This window comes from Tachypleus tridentatus, chromosome 5, assembly GCF_004210375.1.
Source record: "Tachypleus tridentatus isolate NWPU-2018 chromosome 5, ASM421037v1, whole genome shotgun sequence".
Lineage (NCBI taxonomy): Eukaryota > Metazoa > Arthropoda > Merostomata > Xiphosura > Limulidae > Tachypleus > Tachypleus tridentatus.
In genome coordinates, this window is record NC_134829.1 from 44,770,179 (window position 1) to 44,795,954 (window position 25,776).

Below are 25,776 nucleotides of genomic sequence, written 5' to 3' on the forward strand. Positions count from 1 at the left end.
TTAATATAACACCATGTAACACAAATTTTGTTCCTGGATGCTTTGTGTTACTTCTTAATTGCTTATGTTGTAAAAGTACAGAAAATGGCCATTATTCCCTTCAAACTTTGATTTTGTGACCTGGATAATGAAATTTAGAAAGTGACCTATTTTCTATGTAAAAACGGGAAAATTTGCACATTTTCATTTACATAAGGTCTGAATAAAACAACATATGAATCAAGATTTACATGTATTTATACTAAAGTTATACAAAAATGTTTAGAAGTGAGTAGTTTTTCGAGATTTGCGATTGTAATGTAAACCTCTTTCACGTATGAGCCCCCAAATATAGTTTTTTATCATGTTTTCGTTATACGCTCCTTGGTAGCGGTGTTCAAAGTCCAGTATATCTTGATGGAAGCGCTTGCCTTGCTTCCATGTTCTTCTTGAATTTGTCAAGATGAGCGTCAAGGTTATGGATTTTCATGAATATCCTGCAGCCTATTTTGCCGTAGTCCTTCACCAGAGCCTCAACCAGTTCCACATAATTTTCGGTCTCGTGATTGCCTAAGAAGTCCCGAACCACTGCGACAATGCTGCCCCAAGTTTTTTCCTTCCTACGGAACTTCTTGAGGAATTCTGTACACTCCAGGATCTTTTTTATTTGTGGTCCAACGAAGACACCATCTTTGACCTTTGCCTCAGACAGATTAGGGAACTTGAAGGCTGTAGATTCATTATCAAGAGCTGTGACAAACTGTTTCATAAGACCCAGTTTTATGTGCAATGGTGGGAACAACACCTTCTAAAGGTCCACTAGTGGCTCACACTTGACATTGTGCCTCCCCACAGAGAACTCGATCCGTTGTGGCCAGTGCTTCCTGTGCTAGTGCGCTGCGGTGTCCCTTCTGTCCCAAAGGCAAAGATAACAGAGAAACTTGGTAAAGCCTCCTTGTAGACCCATCAGGAATGCCACCATTTTGAAGTCTCCGATAACCTCTCAGTCATACTCATCATACTTCAAGGCTTCTAGCAAGGTCTTGAAGCTGTTGTATTCCTCTTTGAGGTGCACTGAATGAGCCAGGGGAAGAGACGGATACTTACTCCTGTTATGTAGCAGCACAGCTTCGAGGCTTCTACAACATTCTATAAAGTTCTTGAAAATTCTTGCAAGTTTGAGAAAGTTCTCTATCAACTACTCAGCACTGAATCTACTTGGAAAGTTCTGGAAAATGGGTAAATTTGAAAATTTCATTACTCAAGTCACAAAACCAAAGTTTGAAGAGAAAAATGGGTATTTTCCAATTACTTTAGACCTAAGCAATTGGGAAATAACACTTTCCCAATAACAAAAATTTGTTACATAGTGTTATTCATTTGACAGATAATATAGAAATGTGAGGGGGAATAATAAACATTATTATCAAATATTGAATTAAAATAGAACACTTTATCAACTATTTCAACCATGGGCGTTCAGTGGGGTGCAAGGGGCATTTTCTCCCTTGAGTATCAGTTTTGCGTTTTCCTAGTTATGGCTTTGATAATATGTTGTCATCTTGCCCACCTCTATAATATATCCTGTGAACGTCTGTGGTTCTATCTACACACGTGATGTTGACGATTCAAAATGGAGTATCCCACGCGTATTTCATAACATATTGATATAATGTATTAAAACACGTCTTTGTAAAAGCATATGACGATTCTATTAGAGCTACAGCTTCAAATTTGCTTGTTTCATAATTTATCTCAAAGCAATACACCTATGTTATTATAGCCGTGCGTAATTTTGAGATGAATTATATGGAAGGCAGCTAATCAGCAGTACCCACCGCCAATTCTGGGAATTTTCGAGTTCGAGCCCCGTCACCGAACGTATCTCATACTTTTAGTTGGGGCGTTGTAATGTTACTGATAATTCTTTTTTTGTTGGCTCAAGTGTTGGCAGTGAGTGATGTTGATAAGCTGCGTTTTTTTAGCATACAATTTCTAAATTAGGAACGGACAGTGCAGATAGCCCCTGAGTAGCTTTTTGTGAAATTCAAACAAACAAACAAACTAGCTCTTGGGTTTCTTTTGTATAATCACCACTTTTATTTATGGATCGTTTGGGGTTCGATTCCCCTCGGTGGACTCAGCAGATAGCCCGATGTGTCTTTGCTATAAGAAAACACACACACATTTATGGATCGTGAACCTTCCGACTGATTGCTATCACTGGACAACTCCCCACCCGTTTAACATTCAATTTTATTTATAATGAGGCATAATTATGAACTAAATCTTAAAATGACGCTACAAAACCACATTCGGTGTAATATTGTTGTTGTTGTTTTGAATTAAGCACAAAGCTACACAATGGGCTATCTGTGCTCTGCCCACCACATGTATCGAAACCCGGTTTTTAGCGTTGTAAGTCCGCAGACATACCGCTGAGTCACTAAGGGGCGTTTCGGTGTAATAAAATAAAAGTAATTAGATGTATATAATTATAAAAAATTATGAGTAAAAGTAAAAAGAAAGAAAGGAATATAATAACCAGTGCAATCAAGGTTTTTCACATAATACCAGGACACATTACGCCATCTTAGATACGAACAACAACTGAACTGTAACGTATATCAATTTTATTTATATCTTTAGACATCAGAATTACGCGTAAAATTACGCTTATTATATACTGACATCAAAATATTTATTAAAGTTAATGAAACATCTCTTTGTGTAGGTAAACGCGAAAATAAAAATATCTAATAGTTGGAGGCCAAATGAGGTATTTCATTTGTAATTAGTTTGACTATTTGCGATTGCATAAAACTCAGGTCTCGCTATGGTGTTACGTATTTTTTACACACATTAGTCAAACACCAGAAAGTAGAATGAAAATTACTTACGTCATAACAACATTCTATGATGTTTTAATTGGGCTGTCGACATGTTCTTATCTAATAATTTAAATTAGAGAGGTTGGTAAACACGTGGAAAGTAGACACTCGAAACGATTCAGTGATTATTGAGTGATTTCTTTCAGTTTCTTTTTAATCGTTCGATCTACACGAGTCTGATTTCTGAAATGTTGAAACTGAAAAAAACAAGATATTGTTTAACGTCTAACAGAATATTAGCGGGCTTAGAGAAATGTGATGTTTCGCTCGTTATTACAAGTTTTCCTTCATATGCTATTAATGTTCACATGAAAAGAATATTCTTCACGTTTCGTACATCCATTTGTATTGAAATGTTCGTAAGTGATGTAGAAAATAATTACCGACGATTATGTTTCATACATCTGAGGACAAATAAAAATTATTTCAAAGGATTAATTTACTGACTCCTTTGGCCAATTACACACGAGTTATAAAACGAGAAACTGCCTTTGATGGCATTGTCCAAGTTTGGAAGATAATTACTTTAGGCTATTTCTTTCACATTTATGAAACCTGTAAACAGTTTCAATGTTTTAGTTTTTCTTCTCATTAGTTATTAAAAAAAAAATTAAATGAATATTGACTTTTGAGTCCACATAAGGTAAAACTAAATATTAATTCGTTAATGAATATGGCTAATTGGATATGTTGTTCTTATGCTTTCGCTCTCAGTATTTATAAAGAATTGTTTAGTCAGTTGATATCGTCAGTGTTTAGCGATAGTTTCGGACAAGTTTTAGTTCAGTTTTATAGGAAGTACCTAAAGCATAATATATTGAAAAAGTGTCAAAAGAATGACAAGTCTATGATTAATAAAAGACAAATATTGAAAGGGTTTGGTGGTCCCTTGTGACTGCGGCTAGGTGCAGCACATTCTTTAGACTCCTACTACTAGCTTCTTTATTGGTTTAGGTATTTAGGCTAGTCCCTAATTTATATACTAAGAGGGCAGTGCAAAATAAACCTTATAATAAAATACATCACAACAAATACAAATAATATCAAACAAATGGAATAATATTGTTAATAATGGGTAACAGTAAAGAAAGAACAGCGTGTGCGTAGCTTATATATGGACATTTTTTTTCAATTATTAATATGAATGATTTGTGATATCGAGAAAACTCACTTGTAGAGAAATATATATGCAAAATCGGCTCGTTTGGGTTGAGAAAATATTTTACATAGAAGAGCGAACAATGTTTCGACCTTCTTCGGTCATCGTCAGGTTCACAAAGAAAGAAAGGGTTGCTGACCGATAGCTGACCACATGTTTGAAGGCAGTTGTGTAATTGAGTGTACGAATGCAGAGGGCGTGCTTAGATGTTTGATTATATTTATTAATATAAGTATAAAGGTGTTCCTTTGTATTGGTTTATTTTGGGCTTGAGTTGTTGTATAAGTAAGGCTTCTTTAATTTTGCGTTTGTTTATGTTTGTTTCTTTATTTAGTATTTGAGTGTTTTCTATGGTTATGTTGTGTTTATTTGACTTGCAGTGTTCGAAAACGTATGAAGGTGACTTTTTGTGTTCTTTGAACCTGGTTTCAATTTTTCTACATGAAAACCAGTTTATTCCACTTTCCATCACTGATTTTCTGTCCCACAACAAAGTAAGTTAAAACCAGAAGTTTGTATGTTTGAGAAATCATTGTTAAGCTAAATATTCATTGATAATATATTACAAAAGTTAGAACTGCTTCTCTCAAGCCTGCATACAATTTTCTTGGTGTCTAGTTTTATGAAACGCGTTTGCGAAAATGATTTTGTTTCAAGTTCTTTTCCTCGCATGACGATTTTTCAGTTACATTAAACAATAATGCAATACACGTTTACGTGACATGTATATATTATTTCTCTCTCTCTCTCTTTCTATCTACTGTAGAAAGACGGAAAGTTGTTTTTCTGTTCGTCTCCCGCTCTGATATCTCGGTCGTTGCGGTATCCGTCGACACGCAACTTGCACAAAAGGATGGCGCTTTCTGCTGAAACAGTCAAGCCTGTCATTCTTGTATCTTTCCAGCCATAATTACAAATATACATATAAGTAAATATGCGCTACATTGGGCGTATATTTAGTTTTAAGGGAAGGTTGTTTGAGATCGTAATGAGTAATAAGATCTAATAGGGTGTATGTGCTTCAAACTGGGTACTGCCGGCACACAAAGGATCATATTCATTGGCTGAAATTAATAAGATCTAATAGGGTATATGTGCTTCAAACTTGGTACTGCCGGCACACAAAGGATCATATTCATTGGCTGAAATTAATAAGATCTAATAGGGTGTATGTGCTTCAAACTTGGTACTGCCGGTACACAAAGGATCATATTCATTGGCTGAAATTAATAAGATCTAATAGGGTGTATGTGCCTCAAACGTGGTACTGCCGGAACACAAAGGATCATATTCATTGGCTGAAATTAATAAGATCTAATAGGGTGTCAAATGTACTGCTTCAAACTTGGTACTACTGCCGGCACACAAAGGATCATATTCATTGGCTGAAATTAATAAGATCTAATAGGGTGTATGTGCTTCAAACTTGGTACTGCCGGCACACAAAGGATCATATTCATTGGCTGAAATTAATAAGATCTAATAGGGTGTATGTGCTTCAAACTTGGTACTGCCGGCACACAAAGGATCATATTCATTGGCTGAAATTAATAAGATCTAATAGGGTGTATGTGCCTCAAACTTGGTACTGCCGGTACACAAAGGATCATATTCATTGGCTGAAATTAATAAGATCTAATAGGGTGTATGTGCCTGAAACTTGGTACTGCTGGCACACAAAGGATCATATTCATTGGCTGAAATTAATAAAATCTAATAGAATGTATGTGCCTCAAACTTGGTACTGCCGGCACACAAAGGATCATATCCATTGGCTGAAATTCCCCATTACGTTTCCTTGGTTATCAAGGAAACACATTAACAAGACACCATGAAATTGAAATTTTATCCAATCGGGACCCTCGACTACAACTCTTATGATAACTCTTATGTATTACCCGCAGCATATTTGAATTTTAGAAAATCCCAAGCTAAAGCGTGCTTATTCAACTCAGCAAGCTAACAAAGTTAAAACCAGGAATAAAGTCCAAAGAAAAGACCCTAAAATTCATAACAACATTCACTGCCTGTGTCATGACAATTAATAACACTATGTAACAAAAGGTTTACTTTTTCTTGTTCCTGGGCAGAAAGTGTTATTTCCCAATTGCTTGTGTCTAAAGTAAATGGAAAAGACCTATTTTTCTTTTCAAACTTTGCTTTTGTGACCTGAAAGCGTATAACGAAAACATGATGGGAAACTATATTTGGGGACTGATACATGAAAGTGATTTACATTACAGTCGCAAACTTGAAAAACTATTCACTTCTAAACATTTTTGTTCATTTTTGTATAACTTTAGTATAAATACATGTAAATCTTGATTCATATGTTGTTTTATTCAGACCTTATGTAAATGAACATGTGCAAATTTTCCCGTTTTTATATAGAAAATAGGTTACTCTCTAAATTTCATTATCTAGGTCACAAAATCAAAGTTTGAAGGGAATAATGACCATTTTCTGTACTTTTACAACACAAGCAAGTAAGAAATAACACATACTATCCAAGAACAAAATTCGTGTTACATAGTGTAATTTTCAGGGTCGCACAGTTGACCAAGTAATGAGTGTTTTTCAAGTGTTTCAGAATATATAAATTTATGAAGAAGAACATTTGAACATAACGTGAAAATATATAGGAGAAAACATGCTAATCGAGCATTATTTAAACATAAAAAAAAATGTTTTCTTGAACTATTAGAAATATGTCAGTCTTTATCCAGGCATACATAACTACTATATTATAATGAATTTTTAGATAACATATTTATGAAACATTTATTTAAATACAATTTTGAGAATACGATAACGTTGCACAACAAAGTTTTTGCTTCTTGAACACTGTTGGGTGTTCCTTATAGATTTTTGGCTGCTTATCACGAAAATCACATCCAAATTTGCCCATCACGTACCGTTTCATCAAAATCTTCAGTTTCACCAGAACATTGCTACAATGGAAAAACGATATCAGGGCAACTGGAATCCGTCAATGGTTGCTGACTACTGTTGGATACTGCAACGTGATGCACCGGACATTGAATACAAACGAAAATCAGGAGCAAAACACTTTTAATTATGTTGAACTTAATAGCGTTTTAGAAACATAAACGCAATTAAATACGTTATTGCCGGTGAACAGTTAACTGTCTATTACTCAGAGTTCCTACGTGATGAAGCAAAACCAAAACTATATTTGTTCATACCCACCAGGTACCTGTCACAATCAGCAAAAACTTTTCAGGAAGTAAATCTTTTCAAAAACATTGTTATACAGTGAAATCATTAAGCAGATAGAATGACTGTTACGTAGACATACATAAAGCTTCTAATCATTAAGCAGATAGAATGACTGTTACGTAGACATACATAAAACTTCTAATCATTAATCAGATAGAATGACTGTTACGTAGACATACATAAAGCTTCTAATCATTAATCAGATAGAATGACTGTTACGTAGACATACATAAAGCTTCTAATCATTAAGCAGATAGAATGACTGTTACGTAGGCATACATAAAGCTTCTAATCATTAAGCAGATAGAATGACTGTTACGTAGACATACATAAAGCTTCTAATCATTAAGCAGATAGAATGACTGTTACGTAGACATACATAAAGCTTCTAATCATTAAGCAGATAGAATGACTGTTACGTAGACATACATAAAGCTTCTTACCATTGTTTCCTTGACAAAAGTAACAATGACGTGTTAATTAAACAGATTATTTTAAATACGGTTAATTTGCTTGTAGCTGGATAAAAAAAAAAAGATAATAAATGTCGTTATGCTACTAAGCTCAAAGCCACACAATGGGCTATCTGTGTTCTGCGGGAATCGAAACCAATTTTCTAGCAGTATAAGTCCGCAAACATATCACTGTGCCACTAGGGGGCAAAAATAATCACAAAGAGAGGAGAAAAATACCACGAATCATTCATCAAAAACGGATAATTCTCAGATTACGTAGGACGACACTTTTACCATCATCCATAAAAACACGCAAATGACGCAACAGTTTTATTACGAGTGGTTCACAGACATGAAATGATTAACTTATCACGGAAATATAAACAAGCAAAAGTAGTATAATTAGGCTTAACGTTAAGCCTCACAGCTTACAACTCTAAAAACCATTGTGTAGTTTCTCGCTTAATCAGAAAGTAAAGAAACAAAAATACATTTTTGTATTGTTTTACCTCTTCCAACCTGTTCATTAAACACATATGAGTCACTAACGGCTGTTTATTTCGATAGCTTGTGCTCAGAAAAACAGACATTATTAATATATATATATATATAGCAGATATAAATACATTCAAATATAATACAGTTCATATGCAATAACCGTTTATAAATAAACTTTAAAATGACACTATACAAGTACTGTGCAGTTTGGTCAATATGAAGTAATGAACAGTTTAATATGATGGAATTAAAATAATAAACAAATAGCCTTAACAATTGTGGTAGTTGTGATTTTTTTTTTCTTTTTGTAAGGTCGATCAGTAACACGTGTTGCTAATGGAGACAAAATCAATCTCTACATAAAACACAGTTGTATGCTTGTCTGTCTCGTGTCACAAGTCGTTGTGAGTACACGACTGAATCAATGTTGTTGAAATTTGGTAGAAAATCTCAGGTGGATTACTGAAGATCGAGTTTACAGGAGCGGGTAGTCGGAAAACGATTTGATTTTGGCAGCCATTTTAATTGTACTCTCTTGGTGAGATTGAAGGAAATAGAGATTGATAAAAAAAATGCGTTTGTTTAAATTTCGCACAAAGCTACACGAGGGTTATCTGTGCTAGCCGTCCCTAATTTAGTAGTGTAAAATTAGAGGGAAGGCAGCTAGTCATCACCACCCACTGCCAACTCTTGGGCTACTCTTTTACCGACGAATAGAGGGATTAACCGTCATTTAATAACATCACCACGGCTGAAAGGGCGAGGATGTTTGGTGTGACGGGGATTTGAACCCGCGACTCTCAGGTTACGAGTCCTAACTACTTGGCTATGTCGGGCAGGGCAAAATATATGAAGCAGACGACAAGTAATTTTTAATGCCACACATAGCATTAGTACCTCTCCACTGGGGTATTTTTGGTCTATAACGGCTCTGAATAGCGTAACCTTTTGAGCAATAATATCTTTGCTAGTATGTATACGTCTCTCTCTGTGTGTGTGTGTGTTTATACGAACTATAAGCACATAAATATAACAGGTTAGTGAACGTTTTTGAAACATTTTTGACAGTTTCAGGTTAGAGTGTCTTGTAAGTACGAAATAAGTCAAACTTAATGTCGAAACTAATTTAATTTTTTTCTATCGAACACTGGTTCTTGGAATTGTTAAATTTGTGCACTACAGGTGTAGTTTTAAGCAGTTATACATGTTAATGAGTATTTTGTATATACGTCTTAAATAAGTCTAATAATATTATATAGAAAGAAGTTTTAGCTTTATTCAATAATCCATTTTCAACCATACTCAGAGGTTACAAAACCTGTAAAATTAAAGGCCAATAAAGGAGTTTGTTACGGGCAACAAACGAGAAAATATACAATAATATAGCGCCGGTACTGGAGCTGTATAAAAAAACAACCAATCATATATCTTCTGTAATAAATGCGTATAAAAAACCAACTTTATAGCATTGGTACAATAATTATATTAGAAAACAATTATTTACATACCATTAGTGCTACAGCCTTATAAAAAAGGAGCCAACGATATAGATTTAGTAGTAAGGTCATATAAAAGAACAACCAATGGTATGGGCTTGATACTAAAGACATGTAAAAAGCAACCAATGATACAGCTTTAGAATAAACTCGGAAATTGTGATAAAGCTTAGGAACTAGAGGCATATAAGAAGCAACCATTGACGTAGTTTTGTGTTAGAGGCTTATAAAACAAATCCAACACAACTTGGCCTATGTTAGTACTTTCGATTAATCAACTTATAGCTTAAAAGAAAGGAGAATTAGACATTATAACATAGCGTCTACTAATTACAAATTCACCAACAACTGTATACTTTTCTTAAATTAGCTTTTCAAGGACGATCATTCATATTCATTAGGGTCATTACAAACAGGTGAATCAGTCCTTTTTATCGACCACCATTGTATGAAGTATTCCCACTACGTAAAGTCACTTTCCAGTTAGTTTTACCGTAGTTATCGCTGTGGGAATAAGTGACGGTTGAAAGCCGCGTTGTCAAAGCTGATTTCATCGGAAATAGAAGAAAAAGATGGATTTCATTTCATTAAAATATTTTCTACTGGATATCAACAATACATAGCAGCTGACTTTACATCAATAAGCAGGCACGAGGAATCGTCGAGTACAATTTAGTAGCCGATGCAAAATCAAAAGGACCAATGTTTCAGCCATACGCGTTTAAGGGCATGAGTTATTGACATTATACAGAGAAGCTTTGGAAAACAGCCAAACACGAGGAATTGGTCAAATTTGGGAAGTTAGTGAGAAGTGTAGAATAATTATTAAAGTTTTCACCATCTGTTTTTATGTGAAGCTTCATGATGGGATGACGTAAAGTAAAAAAAAAAAAAAAGGTTAAAAATGATTATTTGAAATAATTCACGAAACTAGCAAACACCACTACAGAAAGTACTGCGCACGTAAAACAGTACAACTGATAGCTTTACAGACCTTCTAAAATACAGAATGAATTATTCAAAATTTATCACTGCGACGAAAGACATAGTTCTAGTTTTAGATCAGAGCTCAGCTCTCATTCAGCGGTCAACGACCTCTAGCGGACTTAGGACATTCTAAAGGAAGCCTGCGACAGTAAGAATCGAGTTTCCATATTATAGCTAAAGAAGAAGAAACGATAGTGTTTTCTATTAATTGTTTGCTTGTAATTAAGCACAAAGCTATAGAACGGGCTATCTGTGCTCTGCTCGCCACGTGTATTAAAACCCAGTTTCTAGCGTTGTAAGTTCTCGAACATACCGCTGTGCCACTTGAAAATAATGTATTGTAATAAATAAAGAAAGAAACAGAAAGTAGGATTAAATTGAAATATCGTTTTATTTGAAAGTTGCATCAACTCCACATGTTTGTGACAGCGCAGTTGGAATGCTTTATGATAAAAAACTATTGAAAGCTACTGTTGTTGTTTATCATGTTGACTATTCATATTAAACAGCTGTTGCAAAGCGTTTGTAACGTGGCACATTACAGTGGTAAACCCTGTGGTCAAAATGACAACGCTGCCTGTCTAGTATTACGTTATTTACGAGTTTGTGTGTAGTTTTTTGTGGTTGTAAACTTCAGACAGCCTAAAGAAATTTCGGAAGTCTAAAGAAACTTTAGAGAAAAGTAAACACGACGAGAGTCAAATACGTCCAAATGGACGTGTTGTTCTTTCTTCGTATGACGACAGCTGCACTTCAACTATTAAACTTACGTCACTCGCTTTTTTGGCTTTTATTTTATGACAAGCCGCAGTGCCATTTGACGCAAGAGGGCGCTCATCGTATTGGTCGTAACAAACATATTTGTTTCTTGACTAGCTTTTAGATCTACCATAAAAAGTGGACTATAATCTTTGCGGAGATCAGCCGATTTACGGTTTGAAACATTCCAGCCCGTCTTGACCAGAAAATAAAAAATACTTATACATCAAGTTCTGGACTATCACTAGCGGATCCGGGAAGGGATTTTTAGGGATCAGAATCATTTTTGACTAACTTTTAATCAAAAGTAGCATTTAGATAAATAAAGAAAGCGTTTTTTGTTCAAAAGGTTTTATAACATTGTAGAAGAACAAAATTACCTAAAATCTTGGACCAGCCATTGTCCATGGAACTCTTGTTATATTTGTATCGATTGGATCAGTCCTTATCTATGGACCTCAAGATATATTTGTATAGATTGGATCAGTCCTTGTCCATGGACCTATCATTATATTTGTATAGATACATTCTACTATGGCCTGGCATGGCCAGGTGGCTAAAGCACTCGACTCGTAATTTGAGGGCTGCCGGTTCGAATCTCCGTCGCACCAAACATGATCGCCCTTTCAGCCGTGGGGGCGTTATAATGTGACGATCAATCCCACTATTCGTTGGTAAAAAAGTAGCCCAAGAGTTGGCGGTGGGTGGTGATGACTAGCTGCCTTCCTTCTAGTCTTACACTGCTAAATTAGGGACGGCTAGCGCAGATAGCCCTCGTGTAGCTTAGTGCGAAATTAGAAAAAAACTAAAACATTCTATTGTATAATAAAAAAGCTCAGTGGGAAATTATTAGGTCTGCAGTTTCTCAAATCTAAACATCTTTAAACATTTCGGAAATTTAATCTCACTTACTTACCTGTAAGTGGCATAGCGGTATGTCTGTGGACGTACAACGCTAGAATTCGGGTTTTGATACCCGTGATGGGCAGAGCACAGATACCACATTGTGTAACTTTATGATTGATTACAAACAAACAATCACTTACCTGTAACCATGAACTTAGTTGGTTTAAATATTTTAAACTTATATTCGATAACATTTCGCATAAATAGTAGGAAAATGTCCAAGACAACAAAAAAGGAAAACACACGAAATAAATAACTTTATAATACTGGATTGTCCAGATGTCTTCACCTCTGTTTGTATACTTTTTTATGTGAACTCAAACTTTTCCCGACATGCTTAGAGTTCCTGCGTTCCGCCATCTTCCCCCATAAAAAAAATATGCAAAAACGTCATAAAACTGCAACAATACCTCTGTTTTGGTTCAACAAAGCGTTTTATAAGTTTTTTTCTGCTCGTAACCGATGGTTAGAGCGCTCGACTCACAATATGCAGGTCGTAGGTTCGAATCTCCGTCACGTAATATGCTCTCCCGTTCAGCAGTTGTTTTTTTTTTTAATGTTACAATCAATCCCACTATTCATTGGTAAAAAAAACAGCTGAAGAGTTGGCGATGGGTGATGTTAACTATCTATCTGCCTTTTCTCTAGTCTGCACTACTAACTTCGGGACGGCTGGAGCAGAGAGCCCTCGCGTAGCTTTGCGCGCAATTTCAAACAAACAAAGCTAAGGTAGTCTTTTTTTTTTTGTTATGTCAAACACAGAGGAAAATATATTTGATAGAGTATTCAATTACACGGTAAAGAGCCTTGAATAAACTTATAAACTGTAGTAATTTTACATAGATATAGCGTAATTATTACTTTTCATGTGTTTAGAGGTTACGATTTGTTTTACAAACGCACTAATTTTCTATAATAATAATAGCAGAATAACGAGAGGTTCGACAAAAATTGCATTATAGAGGAAAAACAAAAACAATCGTGATTAGATATGTTCCAGATTGAGAAAACATTGAGTTACATACGTTTAATAATACTTTTATTGTTTCCAGAGCACTTGCTACTAAGATGATTACTATACATCTATAGTATATCACCTGACCTGCCATTGGGGGAAACTTCTTACGTAGCTCAGTTCTACAGAAATATTTCCCGCGAGAAAGTATTTGTAATGCCACAGTTGAACAACCCATGACAAAAGGTAGCTAGAATAAAAGGAACTTCGGGAGTTTTATGACCAATGTTCCGTTTCGCAATGACATATATGAACGTTTTGAAACGTTTAATGTTAAGAAAAGGCTCGAAAACACATAGTTTACGGGCGTTAAACATTAACCTAAAAATATGCCATTTAATACATGATAATTATTAGTAATGTATTGATTCATCCGAGCCTTTGAAGTTTTTAAAATTATAATGCACAAAAGCAATGCCGGGATTACACATATTTGCACACCTTCGAAATTATACTGAAAGGAAAAACTTTGTAAGCATCTGAAACCATATCTCTTTTCGTTTTACGAAACTCTTGAAATCTGCATATAAATATGGTATGCAGAATAAAGAATTTATTCAGCGAGTGCTGGAAATTGAAACAATATATTTTAAAACAGCACAGCACTTCCCACTGATTATTAAATGCTTTGAAATTATTCAAAGAATTTCTTTAGGACAAACACAAAATTGTCATGATATATTAAAAATGTTTATAAGCATACTTCAGACATTTTAGAAAATTTGGTTGTTAAAATGTACAAAACAGAAGGGTACTTGGTATCATAAATCCAGTATGAATTATCACAGATAACGACTCTGAGTTTACATTGTAAAGCACAAACACATAAATAAAATTATTTAACCTGTTTGAAGAAGTAGAGCGTATTGAAATTTCAGAAACGACTGCGACGTATGTCCTGTTGACTGGTACAGGTGTTTTAAAACTAATTTATTTGTTTCCGGATGTTCACGCGACGCGACTCAAGGGTTATTTAATTTTAAAATTATAACTTAGAGATAAGGCAGCAATCAAAATGACCAACCGTCAACTCTTGGACTACTCGTGTCCGATCGAATATAATATTTAACCACAATACCAAATCTTAGACCACAATTTGTTTTCACGGTGACGAAACCAACAAACCCACAGTCAAGTACAGTAATCCTTTGATCACGCTGGACTCGCTGTTCGCTGTAGCATAATCATACGTACACATAGGCTGAACGGTCAGTCAGAGACGTATAGGGTTTGGGTATGATCATCACTAATTTTGAACTGATGGCAAGAGGAAGGGTTTCCAGTCAACAGCATACGCTCATACAAGGACTTTTTGATTTAAACTCACTTTCGTAGCGTGCCCACAATAATATCACAGGACAGAACCTCAGACTATTTAGCACACTACCAACCAGGCGTTGACCTCTTCGCATCTAACTAAGTAACAGCGAGAGACATTTACAAATCCCTGTATTGGAAGCGAAAGAAGCTTATTTACGATAAGCAGTTAATACGTTCTTCAGTTTGATATTTAGACAAATTTTCTGTTTGTATCAGATAAAATATTTGAAGGAACATACTAAGAGTGAAGTAGATAAAATTTGAAGTTTCGAATTAACTACAAAACATATTAAAGGAAAACATAAACCCTCTTGTGGCAGATTGAGTTTTGATAAAAACGTCTTACTAACAATAAGTGTTAGGTTAACCATAAAGTTCAGTCGGTAATATATTCACGTTTCGAGGGAAATATCTCGTGTTTGAATCCAAGACGATAAAATCATAATAGAAAGAAATAAAGTGTTAAAGAAAAACTTACAACATTGACTGTGATAATGAAAAAAAAGGTTGGAGTTTTATCCATTTGTTTATAAAAGTGTCTCGTTAGCTAGTGAGATAACTTAAGCTACGCCAAGCTTTTGACTTATAAAATATCTATGCTTTTGAATTAAGCGATTTTAGTGACGCAGTGCAAAGGGGTCGTGAAACCTTATTAGTGTAGTAAGTGTTGGTATAATAATTATAAAGTAAAGACGTAGTGTGGGATCACATAGCTTAAAGCCAAGTGTGTAAAATTTATCATGAAAGTACTAAACTGAAATTGTTTCTAAATTAAGATATTTTTTATGCATTAAAAGTTGTTAATTTAACAGATTTTCATCACTAATCATTATTTTGTGAATATGCCATATTCCCTTTCGGTGACGTTCAACAATGGTTTTTTTGTTGTTTTTGGGATTCGAGCAAAACTCCACGAGTGCTACCTGCGCTAGTCGTCCCTAATTTAGCAGTTTATGACTAGAGAGAAGGCACTTAGTCATCACCACCCACCACCAACTGCTGGACTAATCTTTTACCAACGAATAATGCAATTGATCGTCACATTATAACGCTACCCGGCTGAAAGGACGAGCATGTTTGGTGTGACGAGAATTCTAACCTGCGACCCTCGGATTACGAGTCGAGTGCCTGAACTGTCTGGCCATGCCGGACCCTCAACAATCGAATGTTATAGAGTGTTTTAGCTATTATGGGATGCTATACCATACTGTAAACTATTATGAGATATTATACTATAGTTTTTAACTATTATGAGATGTTATATTGTAGCTTTTAACTCTTGTGGGATGTTATACAGTAGTTTTAACATTATGGAATGTTAAACAGCTGAAAACGCTTTCTCGCTCCTTGTTTGGCAATATATCGTCGCTCAGCACCAAAAGTATCATGGAATGTTATAGAGAATTTTGAACTATTATGGGATATAAAAGAGTAGTTTTAATTATTATAGAACGTTACAAAGTGTTTTAATTATCATGGGATGTTATAGAGGCTTTTAACTATTACTAGCATATAGCCTGTCAAAAATGACGTAGCAAGTAGTACCATCTCGAACCTCACATTTAATAGTTAACTGAAACAAATAAATTTGACCAACAAAACTATAGTCGAGACAGTGAAACGTCGGTAAATTCCTTTGTAAGCCAATCATAATTAAGATAATTTTATGGCGTATCCATAGAATAATTATAGGTAAAAATCAGTTAGGTTAGCAACTTCTAATATATAGAAAAGTCTGTGCGTTTTGGTAACACTGCGTCCCAACAGGCCTGGCATGGCCAGGTGGGTTAAGGCGTTCGACTCGTAACTTCATATTTCTTATCTCTTTCTTTGTTTTTGTTTCTTGAATTTCGCGCAAATCTGCACGAGTGCAATCTGCACTAGCCGTTCATAATTTAGCAGTGTAAGACTACAGGGAAGGCAGCTAGTCATCACCACCCACCGCCAACTCTTGAGCTACTCTTTCATCAAGGAATAATGAGAGCGATCGTCAAATTATAATGCCCGACGGCTGAAGGGGCGAGCGTGTTTGATGTAACGGGGATTCGAACCCGCGACCCTTAGATTACGAGTCGAGTGCTCTAACCGCCTGGCCATCTTTAGGTACGGATGTGTACAAGTGATTATCACAATTGTTTACGTCGATGATTTGATTCATTCAGAATGTCGCTAGAGGAAAGATGCCCATGTGTTGTCATTCTTCAATCTTGGGTCTGAGAGAAATAAGGCAGATGGAATTCACTGACAACATTTGGGATACTGTTTTCTAATCGAATAGTAGGACGTGACTGTCACTCACCTAACGCACTCAAGAGAGGGTTTTGTGGATTCAAAGTTTGGGCACGGTAATAATTTGCCAACGACTGGTTTTTATCTTGATGGAAAACTAAGTTGTTTCGTATTGCACTTTATAAAACTGTACTATATCAATAGCCACAATAGATTGAAAGTTCGTATTGCACTTTATAAAACTGTACTATATCAATAGCCACAATAGATTGAAAGTTCGTATTGCACTTTATAAAACTGTACTATATCAATAGCCACAATAGATTGAAAGTGCTTTAAGTACAAACACACAGACACACATACATATATCTATATATATACATAAGCACGTTTTGTTGAAAAGCAGCCAAAAGAAACCAAAGGAGTAGCACATTTAGCTAGATATAATGCTTATTTATTGTGCATACCCGAGTTGCTTTTACCAAAAATCTCTGATTATAGTTTTTTTATATCTTTGCATTATAACAGTTATTGATAACAGTAATAACTTTAGGGAGATGGCCTGTCACCCTGTCTTTATATTGTTTACAAATATATATCCCGTTTTTAAAACAATATAAAAAGGGTCGTGGATAAGCAAAGTAGAATTAATAGTTTTTTTTCCTTCAAATTACGTCGGGGCTAATATTAAAACTACGTATACTGTGAGTACACAATTCTTAAGCCATGTGTTGTAGATTACCTTTAACCTGGCAGAAAGTTCACAACATCTAATGATTTAAAACAAACATGAAATTACTTTAAAAATTGAAAAATAACAATAATTATAGTTACGTAGTGTTACATGTATAGATAAGATATTCTTTAAAAAATGTTTGGTTTTATGTAAACACGAATTTGATTTAATTTGAAAAAAAAAACACCTACCAGGCAGAAATGGATAAAGTATGGGAGTTCAGAAAGGACTGGCACGAAGCCAGCAAACACAGACAGCAGAGAAGCTTTGGTATACATCAGTCTCTTACGGTTGTTACAGTTAAGACTTCACACTGCTGCTAAAGCTTAGGAACAGTTGTCAGATACTGGAGTGTGCAAAACAAGTTACAGAATAATATAAACTACACAAAGATACGTACACTAACCTGAACCGATGTGAAGCCTGTCTTTCGTCTGACGAGACATGACGAAGTCCATTATTCATGTTTCTTTAAGCGTAAAGCTAAACATTCTGTTCATCGTGGGGAATCGAACCTCTATTCTTAGCCGACTTACAAAACAAAAGTTTATTTATATCACAACATTTTACCAGGTATAACCGGGTGACTCGTGTGATTAGAGCCGAAATAAATACAAACTGAAGAACAACACGTGATTATCAAACAGTTATAACATGTTATGCTTAAACAAATCATTTATTTCAATGGAACAGTATGTTTTGAGAATTTATCAAACAGACATGAAGAAATAAGGACATTGATAATATCCAATGAAATTACAGATACTCGTCACTTGAATATGAATGACTAAAGGAATAAAACCCCTATATAAATAGATATGGAATTACTCATTTAGAAGTCCAAAATAGATTGATTAAAATATACAATTGACCCCATACGTAACCCAAGAGCAATTCATTTCAAATAGCTATGTCGTAGCTTAAATAATGCTTTACCCTTTTCATAACATTGGACAATAAAGAATTTGGGACTGGATGAATTTTAAGTGATACTGGAAAACTCGATGATATTGATGTTAAAAATGTGATCAATATTCCGTAATATCTCAACATGTTATAAGCACTACGTGGAATACCATGAATACATTTATGCTCTGAAATAAAGTTGACTTTAAAATGTTAATAGGTTTAAAGCACATGCTTCTGTTAACTTCAAACATTGGCCGTATTGTATTGGTGTAAAACTCCAAATATATTGTTCATATATGTGCAACTTGTTTGTTTTCGATTTTCGCGCAAAGCTACACGAGGGTCTTCTGCGCTAGCAGTCTCTAATTTAACAGTGAAAGAATAGAGGGAAGGCAGCTAGTCATCACTACTCACTGTTAACTCTTGGGTCACTCTTTTACAAACGAAGAGTGATATTGACCGTCACATTATAACGTCCCCACGGCTGAAAGAGCGAGTATGTATGATGGGACGGGGATTCGAACCTGAGACCCTCATATTGCGAATCAAGCCCCCGAACCACCTGGTCGTTCCAAGCAGTATGTTTTTTGTTCTCAATAAAACGTAACGAATTGCGTCACTTTTGCTTCACTCCCATTCGCATCTGTTCCGCCCTGGAATCACAAAATTTTCACTTGGTCAGTTTTCTAAAACATATTAGAAGTCTCTGGACTTAGCATAAAAGAGGCGGAGTCAAACACCTCTCTCTCAGTTGCCTCTCAATCACTCAGTTGGTCACTTCGCGTTGCTCCGAGCACCGTGAAAACAACGCCTGATCTTCTTCCCCGCATTACATTATACATCAGCAACATAATCAAATTATGAGAACTTTGTTTTTAAAAATCTTTCAAACTCTAGAATTTTAGACATAAATTATTTGATATATATTTTTAGAAAATCATTTGAAATGTTGATTACCTCTAGTTCATATAAAGCCCAAAAGAGTGCAAAATCACCTAAACAGTTTCTGCTACATTTCTCGGAAAATGTATTATAGCACATACAAGATAAAGGTTGCTTATTACCACCACTCTAAATGTGCTATGCCAATCACTGGTATCGAAACCCGGTTTCTAGTGTCGTAAGTACGCAGTCATACCACTGGGTGGGGCCAATTTCATAGCCAACTAACTTTTAGGATATTCTTATTTGACCACAACTTCTAAGTGCAGTAAGCCCCAAAAGAGCAACGCGTGCTTTTATTTAGCAAGCTACGAACCGTGAATCTACAAATTAACAGGCATAGGAGAATAATAACGAGGTCTGTGTTTCAACAAATGTTACTTTTCATTAAAATAACAAAATTATTTTGTGTGAAACGTGTATAAAAACATACTGAACTGGTGTTCCCAAATTACTTTGTATTTTCTTTCCGACTATCATTTGTACATGTGTATAAATAATTTATTTAAGCTTTTCTTGTTTTTCTGTGGTTCACTGGGGTTATTTAAAGTGTTTTCGGTAGTGTTTATTTAGGCGCCCTCTGAAATTCTTGAGGCTTTTATATGAGATTCCAATGAAATTGTCACTCCTTTGGAATGCTTTGAGGTGTCTTCTAGCGTTCATTGAGACATTTATTGAAGTGTTCTGTGAATGTTCATTGGCGTGTACTTTGAACATGATAAGCAATAGACAAATTCTTGAGAGAGCTCTTGTGATTAATATATTGATACTACAGTAATGTGGACACTCTTACTAGCACGTGTTTGAATGTTATAGTCTCTATTAAGCCTGTTTTGTCAATTACAATTCTTTCTTATAACGTGAAAGTATCAAGAAATGATTTAATTTTTTTTTCTGCAGAATGAGTTTACAATAAATGCACACGTTACATACTTTGTTCTAGAATTTTTCTCACTAAATAATAAAAAGTCATTAAGTAACACGAATTGAATGATTTATCATCTAACCGTCTTATAAATATCGTTTCAGAAAATGTAAACCCAATTTTCTAATTAGTAGACAGTTCAAACATACGTCGCTGTCGAAGACAGCTTCTCGAATGGATGAACTAAACTCTTCAGTACTCAAAACTCAATATTCGTGATTTAAATTCGCGAGGGTATTTGCGATTACTGTTTACTTAAAATTCACGTATCAATTTTCTCAATTCTTAATCCGTAGAGTATGATTTGATTAGAAGCTTTAGAATATAATTAAAATAACGACCTTCAAACTTTAACGTTCACTTTAAATAGACGTTCCCATTAGTTTTCACAAAATATATTTTATCTAACAAATTAAATTTCCTCACTGCATTTCGGGTCGTGAACATCACAAACAGATATTTGTATCCCTTGTACAAATAAGCTAAAATGACCAAATATATCAAGCACGAGTTCGAACCGTGCCACTGAGAAACGTTTACACATGACTTACAATTGCCACTATACTTACAGTTACATAATTTGTATTCTGTGATTACGGTTTTTAAATTTTATAAATTTGAAACTGAAAAGTGGGGTTCGAATCCGTGCTATACGACAAACGAGTCTCATAAATTAAGCTATTGATGTGTTCTGAAACTTATAAACAATCCCTCCGCATGTTAACTGAATGATATGGTTTTGTTGACTGGCCACCTTTCGTCGGGTCAGTAGTTCAAAATTAGAGACGGCGATAGACAGGATAACAATAAAAATTATGTTACACAAAAATGTTTCTTTGTTTGTTTTTGAATTTCGCGCAAAGCTACTCGAGGGCCATCTTCGCTAGCCGTCTCTAATTTAGCAGTGTAAGATTAGAGGGAAGCAAGCTAGTAATCACCACCCACCGCCAACTCTTGGGCTACTCTTTTACCACCGCATAGTGGGATTGACCGCACATTATAGCGCCCTCACGGCTGTTTGGTGCCACGGGGATTCAAACCCGCGACCCTCAGATTACGAGTTGAACGCCTTAACCCACCTGGCCATGCCAGGCCTGTTACAAATAAAAACACAACTTTTTAAACGGTATGTTATATTAACTTTTATTTTACCACTCGTTAATTTTTTTTTATCAACACGATTTAACGTCATACTAATTTCCAGATATATATACTTTTCTTTGAATATTTTGATCATAAAGTTTACCAATAAATAAAATGCTTTTCTGGAATATATGGTTAAAAAAACAAAAACATTTAAGGAAAATCATTTTCCCATTTTAATTTTACCATTACTAAAATTACCTCTATAATATAATGAAGCACACATTGACCAGCATTAAGTGTTTTTATTTATAATTCTTTGAAAGTCGCTAGGCCATATGTATATCTTTTTATCTTACTGTTCATAATGAAACATTGTTTCGGAATGATTGAAGATGTTACGCAGTTGCTGACACAGCAACAGTGCGTGCCAACCATTAATATTGACGTACTTATGTTGTCTTTGTAAAAAACTAGTCAGAAGACGTGTGGCGTGACTACTCTTATGTTTTGATATATGATAACTAAATATGTGAAACGCTGAAAACAAACGGAAAACAACAAACTAATGAAACAATGAATATTAATTTTATAAATACGTAACAAAACACCACTTTTGTGACGTAGAATTTGGATTATCATTTCAGTCACGTGACTCAACTAATCTTTCTACTTGTTGCAGTAACTTTAACCAGCTCATTTTGACATCACTTTCTGTAGTTAAACCACATTTCAGTTCACAAAGCTATAATTTAACCTATGAATACCATTCTTGTGAGCTTAGGTTAGGACGGGTAATCAGTATTCTCTTATTACCAATATCCTTTCTCTTTGTATTCAACTACAAGCTGTGTAAAACACATGTTCTGACTCTTAACACGTAATCGCACTACTAAAACCACACCTTCATATTATTTTATTTCCTGGTGGGTTTGCTTTGTTTTTGTTTTATCTAATTAGAATAGAATAGAATAACAATAATCTGTCTCTAATATATAAAACTAAGTTTGTGTCTGTTTTTCTGCACCCTTCATCCACCTATTCCTTGTAGGTGTCCACACTTCTTGATCAATCAGCTTTCAACTTGACACAATGACACAATATGACATGAGAAAGATCGTAAGAGAGTTTGCTCCCCATATCTGATTTCGGAAAAAACTACCAAATTAGCTCAACTTGACATTGTAATACATGATGAGATAAGGAAGGTAAAGGGGATTACACACACCCCATCTAATTTTATATTGACAGAATTGCTGAAAAGAAAGGCGTAGTGTTTTCACTGGTGACTTAAAGGAGCGAAGTCAAAACTGGCGGTATGTACACTTATATCGTACATGAGGATTTTACCGCAAACATTCATTCATTAGGATCACGTTCTGTATTTTATCGATCATCATGTCCCAAACTAAACATAAGTATGAAATTCGTAACATGATTATTACTAGTAGATGTCTTAATCTTTGAATGCAAATACAACCTTAGTCATTCTAGTCAGCTAAATGTTTCTCAACGAACTGTACTTGTTCATATCAAATTTTCTGTGATAAAAAAGAACACTGTTTGGCAGGAAATTTGACCAAGTAGCTTTTTCATATCCTTACAGGATACGTCAGTATCATGTTTTCAAATGTTCTGAAGTTGTAGCTAAATTTGTTTACGATTAAAAATATTTACGGCAACGTTTGATAAATAAATAAATTATTAATCGAAGCGTATGTGAAACATATCAGTATTATTAGTTGCGTACGTAAAACGTATTAATGACAGTATGAAAAATAAATGACTGTTGTTGGCAGCGAATACAAAATGGACTAGTGTTGCAGTACAAGCAACACCAGTTATGTACATTGACTTATGTAACCATCAACAAGAGTTCTTCTTGGAAATAGAACTTTCTTGTAACAAGTCTAGCGATGATAACTGAAAAGTATTTATTTCAAAATTTCCTTGTGAAGAACATGAGGAATATTTATTCGAAACCGTGTCTGAGTTTCAGCTGACAGGCTAAAGGAATGTCACAAAGTCAGCCAGCAGCAGCCGTGTTAAATCTTTTGTTACTCTCATGTGATCAAATAATAGGATTTTAGCGTCACTCTTATAACACACTCAAGGTCTCAAAGTGTAGAACGCGTTGTTTTGTTTGTGGCAGCGGGCCACGAACCAGGAATTCTCAGATTCACAGTTTGGAGATGCTAACTGACAAGTCACGCTCGGTTTAAAGTCGCAAACCATGGATGGACCTTCTAATTCACAGTCCGAATATTCTAACTAATATGTCTCGCTCGGCTCGTGCTAATTTATATTGCTTCGCATTAAAGCATTTACGTGTGACGTAATGCGCTATTCCAGGAAATATCGTAGCAAAAATGCAGTTTGTCGATATCTTTCGATAACTCGTTAACCAATTTTTTTCAAAGAAAAAAAATGCAAAAGTGTTACAAACACGCGAAGAAATCTATTAATAGATTCGGACTATTCAAGAACGTTTCCTAACATTTACTAACAGAAGCATATTGGATATAGCAACGTTACATGTGTGTGACATCTCATAACGTAACAATGAAATACACGGGTGAGATCAACACATAAACAGTGTTCTAACCGAATTTAGGTCCCAACGACTCAAAACTAACAGGTTAACTCATCTTTACCGAAAGGAGTTTTTCCTTTTAATGTACAAAAACATCGTTTTAAGTCATTACATGATTTATAAATAGTTTTATGCATTTTTCATTTGAAGTAAGCATACGTGTTATGAGTTTGGCTAAAACAATGCTGGAGAGTTTGTTGCATAGCTGTTTACGAAAATCTTTTTAACATTGACACAATGTTTCAAAGATGTATCACAATATTTCTTCTACTTAGGAAGATACGTTATTTTTAGCTTTCGGAAAAGATAGATAACATTGTATTTAAGAGTCGATCAACTGATATAAAGTAACAAGGGCAGAACAGATTTAAGAACGTACGAGAAACAGTTAATGTCAGTTGTAACACTTGTAAAAGAAAGTGATTTAACGTTCGTGTAGATGAAGAAAAACTTCCTTGTCGACACAAAGAGAAAACAAAGTGAGTAACCAAAGCATACATACAGTGCTGATAGGCCTTAAAATGGTGATGCTAGCGAATCATGGAGTGTATAACAATAGAAACTACGTATATGCAATTAAACAAATCGCCTTTTAGTTTCTAATTGACCTCAGAGACACTGGGTCAATTAATACTAACAAATATTTAAGTCACGTGGAACTTAAAAGACAACTGGTTCTAAATATACTTGTATAGTCTAAACTACGAACTGAGAAAAAACATATTAATGTTAGTTGAAAATTTGTTTTTTCGCAAGATTTACATTATTTCTCGAACTATATTCAGCAGAAAGATAACTTGTGACAGATTAACAACCTTACCTCTAGGTAGTCCAGCTTTTCCGGAAGTCTTGATGGTGAGATTCTTTAGAGAATTAAATATACCACTCATTCTGGATGATGGAGTCAGTACGGAAATACCTTCTACTCTTTTCCAATTATATTTACTCGTTGCATGAAAGTTGGCAAGAGTTTTATTTATATTACAGTTTATGGAACGTTGGAAAGAAAACTATCTTACGTACAAGTAGTGGTATGAATACGAAGAAATGGGGCAAGGATTAGGATGTTTATATTTCCTATAATTGCTACCAACTTGGACGCTGGCCTGTAACGCCGATCATAACCGAATAGTCTTAACACATTGAATGAAGTGAGACCCTAACCAAATGGTGGATTTAAAGACAAGCTATTTAGTTTTCAGTGATTAGACCTGTTCCGTGAGAAGCTGGTGTGTCTCCAGAAGATACCCCACAACCTACACATTTCATACACACGACAGACAAAGGAACTCAGAAGAGAGTGAGAAAATGCCGAGTGAAGAACCTTTACCAGACAAGCTTCAGTGAAAACTGGGACCAATCAATGACTACGGACATGACGTAACACACTTATTGATTTTCTCGGTGGACGGTTCCATCTTCACTGCCGTGAATATCGTGACGTCGACAGCTGTGGGAGGGCTCTTTCTCTATACGCATGCGCAAGTTTAGGTGGCGGTTTTTTTTTCTTCTTTTGGAATGATGATCAAATCCATTTATGTTGTTTTTCAATCTATATATTTTGTCACACTATTTGTGATAGAAGAAAGAAGTTCGCACATTTTAATTACGCTCGCAGGCTTTAAGCCTAGTTACAACATGTATAACTTTTTTT

At 35.0% G+C, this 25,776-nt stretch overlaps 1 protein-coding gene across 4 annotated transcripts in view; it reads right to left on the reverse strand.

The window, feature by feature from the left end:
- LOC143251059 (uncharacterized) overlaps positions 1 to 25,776 on the reverse strand; it is a 162,238-nt gene that overhangs the window by 61,856 nt on the left and 74,606 nt on the right. The window contains exon 1 of one of the 4 annotated variants that reach the window (XM_076502404.1): positions 24,943 to 25,497. The exons of the other annotated variants lie outside the window; for them this stretch is intronic. Within the exon in view, the coding sequence (XP_076358519.1) occupies positions 24,943 to 25,012 (70 nt within the window). The 5' untranslated portion in view covers positions 25,013 to 25,497. Of the gene's footprint in view, positions 1 to 24,942; positions 25,498 to 25,776 lie in introns of those variants that run through there. 4 annotated transcript variants of the gene reach the window in all.